The sequence below is a fragment of the Anguilla rostrata genome, chromosome 8 (genome assembly GCF_018555375.3).
Source record: "Anguilla rostrata isolate EN2019 chromosome 8, ASM1855537v3, whole genome shotgun sequence".
In the NCBI taxonomy this organism is placed as follows: Eukaryota; Metazoa; Chordata; class Actinopteri; order Anguilliformes; family Anguillidae; genus Anguilla; species Anguilla rostrata.
In genome coordinates this window covers 32,052,769-32,058,768 of record NC_057940.1, presented here as the reverse complement: position 1 = coordinate 32,058,768, position 6,000 = coordinate 32,052,769, and the positions used below count along the sequence as shown (strand labels likewise).

The 6,000-nt window shown below is 39.6% G+C and overlaps 1 protein-coding gene across 1 annotated transcript in view; it reads left to right on the top strand.

Moving 5' to 3' along the window:
- Positions 1-367: 367 nt before the first annotated feature.
- Positions 368-6,000, top strand: part of LOC135261422 (oxysterol-binding protein-related protein 10-like) — a 60,174-nt gene continuing 54,541 nt past the window's right edge. The window contains exon 1 of the mRNA XM_064347712.1: positions 368-1,058. Within this exon, the coding sequence (XP_064203782.1) occupies positions 802-1,058 (257 nt within the window). The 5' untranslated portion in view covers positions 368-801. The remainder of the gene's footprint in view (positions 1,059-6,000) is intronic.

Here is a 6,000-nt window from a genome sequence, read left to right as displayed (position 1 = left end):
AACAATCTCCAAAAGAAACTTGCAGCTCAATATATTTCACTTCACAACTGATAGGCAGGGGAGTTGGTAAAATATTATATGATGTCCGCATGTGCTTTTTGTTTCTAAAAGGACAATTAAAAATGCATAGCCAAACTTGTCTGAAACTTACTGAAATGACGTTGCGAGACAACTGTTAATGGTGCGAGGACAGCACTGGGGTCCCAGAGGTACTCGCTTCTCTCTGGTCTCCATTGCTCTGTTAACACTGAACAAGTTTGTCCTGTCTGCACTGCAAATATGTAAAAAAGAATGCAAATCCAAGTACAATTTAACCACAAGCATGGCTTATGACGCGTTATATGCAAAGGTTTTTTAATTGTGTAGTTGCTTCATGGAGTCAAAAGATCACAATTTGGTGAATCAGCATTCAAGGTTTACGCAGTATAGGAAACGTGCAGATCGGCATTCTGCGCGCTGGACCGTGCGAGTTCGTTGCGCTCCATGTGATGATGTGTATCTTGACTGTAGGCTAATATCCGGGTTGGTGGAGAGGCGGAGGGAGTGACGCTACGGTGATTTCCATTTTAAAAACGCTAGAATACGAGCACGGAGTAATCGCCGCAGCAAGGAAAATAATCATAATCGTAACTAGGAATATGATTGTGCCGGTTGGACGAAGCAGACGACAAAACCGTCAGCGGAATATGGATGCTGAATTTTCGAAGTTCGTGATTTAACTCACGAGTCATACACTGCGCTGTTTTCACTGATGATATAGCGAACAAAACCTAGTTTATCCATCCCACTACTATAACTAGCATGGAAAACGCATTCAGCGGTGCACATCCCGGGACTAGCAAGACCAACTCCGTGTTCTCTGCGGATCGTGCGAACTCCGCTAGAAAGATCGGGAGAACACACAGCCCGGGCTCGGTGTCAGTTGGTAGTCCGGCTGGAGGGACCGGGAATCGGGGACGAGTATCGGGTAACAGCCTCGGTCTGCAGCAGGCACACAAGGGGCACCTGGAAGGAGTGCTGTGTAAATACACGAACCTGCTTCAAGGCTGGCAGAACAGGTATGAATTATTTGATCCATACGCAAGTTGCCATATCTTCCATTGGCAACTTTGCCAGTTCGGTCAGTGATGGATTTGCCGCTACTGGTTGGGTATCTAGCCAGTTGTTTCCACACTTGCTTTTGCTGATTTGACCTAGCTAGCTTGCGTGCTAGTGCAATCAAGCTGGAAGGGGGTGGTGCTCTGTTTTGACTTGGTAAACGTCAGCCAGTTTGTTAGTTTTGCGGTTGACTGTTTATTTTGGAGACACGTTTTTATACATTTGCGCATAACTGTAGGTTACGCCATCCTCTTGAAGACACGGCGTTTATCAAAAGATTGATGAAAATAAGCAATATGCAAAGGCTGTATGACCAAAATAATAGCATTCCAGCAGAGTCTAGTGGTCAGTCTACGCGACTTGGGGCTATGCCCGAGTCGCTTGAATGGAAAGGGCTTCATAACCACCTTTATGGGTGTCTGCGGCCCGCATGATCATATGTGCATCCTTCACCGGTAGCCTACCTAGTATGTCAAAAAGTTCATTTTTTACGTACGCATTTGGTAACGTATGAAAGTAACGTTTTAAAAAATATTTAGAAATTTGCCTAGTTGCAATATAAGCTTTTAGGAACAGAATCAGTCTAACCAAGAATAGTGTAACGTTAGCCGATTCCAATGCCCTGTTTTTGGACAAATCCTATCTCCAGGAATGTTGACCTGATAAGTGCTGACCGAATAAGAACTGCTGGTCAGAATAACCAAACTTGGTTAGACTGTAAAAATAAGATTCTAACACTAAGATTTATTGGAATAGAATAGTCTCCCACTCGTTAACAAGGAGAGCAACCTCTCCCTCGCGCTTATGTCCATTTAGTTGTTATTTTATTTAGTTACTGTCCCTCATAGCTCCAGTTATTAATTTGTTGACTTAGTGTATTTATGCAGTGTGAGAGACCTGATTTTGCAATGTAGCCCGCAATTTTATTACGCGTGTTGATAGGTGGTCAGAGATAAAAAAAAAAAAAAGTAATATCCCAGTGTTATTTACTAAATAATGGAAAAAATAAAATAAAATATTAAATAACCACTGTTCAAACTGCTTTGAAGTGAACGACATTGTCATACTGTTTTTTTTCAAGTTTTGCAATATTCAATACACAAAGTTAAACTGATATGTTTGGAAAGATATATGAAGCTTGCGGTTAAATACATTTTAAGAGCGTTATTTACAAATACGATCCTTGAAAACCCCATTGAAGGTAACTGAAAAGTCTTACATTTGAATTTTTGCATTACATACTACAGAAGCCCTGAATATTATTGCGCAAACCCAAGATGCTTCTCATCCTGAGCAAGCTGTGTACCTATGAAAAGCCAAGTGATCAGAAAGATTAATGTGAGTGGCGCGGAAAGAGCGCTCATTGAGAAATCAAGGCATATTTCACGTCCTTTGGAATAGGACCCAAATGCTTAATGAGTGTAGTGTAAATAAATGGTGAGCAAGGTGACTTAAGTTGACTGAGCTGCGACCAGTACTGAACTGATGTCTTTCTATAGTCCATTTAACAAGAGATCATGCCAGAGCCTGTCAGTAGTACCTGTTGAGACTGCAGATCTGTTGTGCAAACAGTGTGCTTACCTCCTTGCATTGTTGTGCATGGTCTGAAAATGTATTTACTGGTAGATTTGTGCAGGGAGGTTTGGTGTGTAGGAGGGTTGTTGTAGTAGTGTACAAGCAGGAGGGTCTCTGGACGAATGTTAATCCTGCAGCTTATTGTAAGAAGTAGGCCTGTCACTAAGCAAATGTAAAAAGGAGTTAAAGAGGTGATCATGTTAGGGAGACCGGGGCACAAACTAACACGGGTCATGTTGAAACATGGGAATTTTACATAGTTGCGCCTGAACAAGAAATATGTATTTGCCTTTACTTATGTAGGCTGTTAATGCAGCACGCTTCTTATGTGTGAGTGTCGAGACGATTCAAAAACGTCATCAAGAATTATTAACGAGTGTTTAAAAAAAAAAAAAAAAATCACAATTCAAGTGTTTATTTTTTAGCCAAAGTGTTTTTCGATTAATTAATGCTATGTGTACGCCACGGACTCCAAATATATGTAATTTTAAATCATTGTCTTGTGGTCTAAAAGATAGTGTAGCTTTGACACATGAGACTAGCAAGCGGAAACTGTGAGTCATGAATACCAATAGCATAACGCGGGGCACGCTGTAATGCTGTGTTATAACATGCCCCCACCTATAGTAAATGCAGCCGCAATAGCTTTTCAAAAACGGTGTATATTTCATTTGTTACCGTTCACTTGTTCTGTCCTATATAGCCTAGCATAGACAACGAGGAGCACTCGCTCTTATCCATGTCTTCAGGGACATTCATCACACACTAATGGTATCATATGCAGTTAGGCAACGTATAGGCCGTTTCAACACGACGAGTATCCAAGGTGAAGAATGTAACTGGAAAGAAATGTTGAATTCACCTACCTTGCATTAAAGCAAAGTTCTAACATTTTTACTTCCGTTACTTTTGAGCGAACTGTAATTAACAGGATTGTCCAAGAACTATACCGATGGTCTATAATTGTATTAAAAACATGTGTCTTGTTTGTGGGTGACATATATTTATGCTAATATGTGTATATATATTTTTAAAATAGGTGAAAACCTGACAGTGTTTGGTTGTGCCCCGGTCTCTGCTCAGACTCTAAAGCTCAGACTTTGTTTTGTCATGGAAATCTGTAGTGGATGGAGACATTCATCACGCGCAGTGCAAAAGTTTGCTGCCTTTCTGCTTCTTCTTTATGATGTATACTGTAGTTCTTCTGCAGTAAATTCTTGTATCCTCCATGGAGCCAAATTCTGGTAGGATATAAAATACAACACTGAAAGACCTTGGTCTTGAACAACATGAAAAGTGCAATGTGAAAGAAACTAAAAATGTACTTATTTGTACAATTCTGAATAGTTCTTGCATTGTCTCCATCTCCAATTAAATTATGTTTCAAAGCCTGAAAGATGGTGGTTTGGGAGTTGAAATATAGGCTTAATCTTTACTTTGTAGAAATGACTTCACTCTGGGTTTATGGTTTTACTGACATTTTATGTACGGTGGATGTGTGGAGAGAACAAACAGGATGTAGTGTTTATTAAGGATTCTTTAACTGGAACACTGCACAAAAAGTGTAAAATGGAAAAATCATTGACTTTCTGAAACCAAAGCGGTGACCTACAGCACATCATCTGGAAATTTCTCTTGACAGGAAAGCTTTCCCAACGGATATTTTGATATTCTCTTTAGTAATTCTATTCTGCCAGGTAGGCCTACATAAAATGGTGGTGAAGAATGAGGTCAGAGTATGCGATGCTGGGCATGTACTTTTATTGATAATTATCCTGAACCTCATTTTGATTGATAGCTTTGAACGATTAACGTAAACAAGCATGTCAGTGTAAATAAGGATCCACCATAAATAGAATTCATGAAATGTGATAGCTACGTCTTTTTCCATTTTATTTGAAATGAATGTAATGACTGAACAACTAAAGCATCATAGCAGCAACAGCATCAGCAGCAACATCCATTGCAGAAAACTCACCTGAAAATGTGTACTTTTCACTAAAATTGCCAAATTTGTTAATCAGGATCTATTTATCAATTTAAAAGTACGGTCATTGTTTTCCCTATTCGTTTATGATATTTTTGAAGTGTAGGCTGTGACATTTCATTCTGCTTTGGTACATCAATTGTTTCTCACTCGGGGTGAATTAAAACACATTTATTTCACACATTTGACTAATTGGGGATTAAACAGCACTGACATCACCTAAATCTCCAGACTCAACCATTTGCTTCTTTGTTTCTATTTTCAAAAGAGTGCCTGGTGCTTGATTATCTGTGCCTACTGATAGTTTTTTTTTATTTGTTTCCTCTGCCAAGAGATATTTGTTTTGTGATGGCACACTGCTACAAAAAAAAAAATGGTTTTTAGATTATCTCTGCACGTTATTGTCTTTTCAAGTCACACATTTTGTGTGGTGTGGGTCCCAAGTGGATAGCAATATAGCAGTACCTGAAATTTTCTGTGGGAGTGCTGCAATTTAGCAGAGTATGGAGTGAGAGATATTGTCACATGCTACTGTGATATTGATAAAGTAATAACCAACCTCTACTGACTTAATCTGCATTATATGAACTCACATATTTTATTTTTCAGTCAACACTCAGAAGTTAGTTCTGACAAATGACCAGATGTACTTTCTGGTTATGCGAGAGTGAGGCTTCCTAAACTGAAAAGGGTAGATTCAGCCATTGCGATTAATGGCTCACTGCTCTGAACCTATCACGACTGTCTGCTGGGGATAGGAGTCTTTTGAATGGTTCATTCAAGTCAGTAACTGACAGCATGTAGTTGCTCCACCCATTTTGGAGCTCATTCACCTTACAAGTACCAGTTTATTTATGCAGTTTCTTTCTCATCTCTTCCTTGTCGTTCTCAGTGGAACAGCTCAATGACGCAGTGAATCATCGTTCTAAGTGTGATTCTTTATTGACATTACCCTGATGTGAATCGCTGATATGAGATGAAAGTCCACATGGGAAGAGCCATCACTCACATTTTTAAGTTTCCAACCATTTTGTGGGCTTGCACTTAGACACAGAAAGTTGACAAGAGTGGGCAGGACTTTCACTGCTGCTTGTTTGTGTTGTAAACAGTTATTTGGCAGTGTGCTGGAGAAGGCAACAACCTGGCTGTCGTCTGTTCTTCACTGTACTGAAACTCCTTATTGTGATGTTTATTTATCACTCAGCGGCAACTGTGACATGTCTGGTTACACACATTACTGTGATGATGAATCACCATGTTGGATCCCCTTCTTGTTATTTGGTGTTATTTATTCCAGTGGCAAAACAAATGGCATTATTAAATGCGTAGATTACATGTCA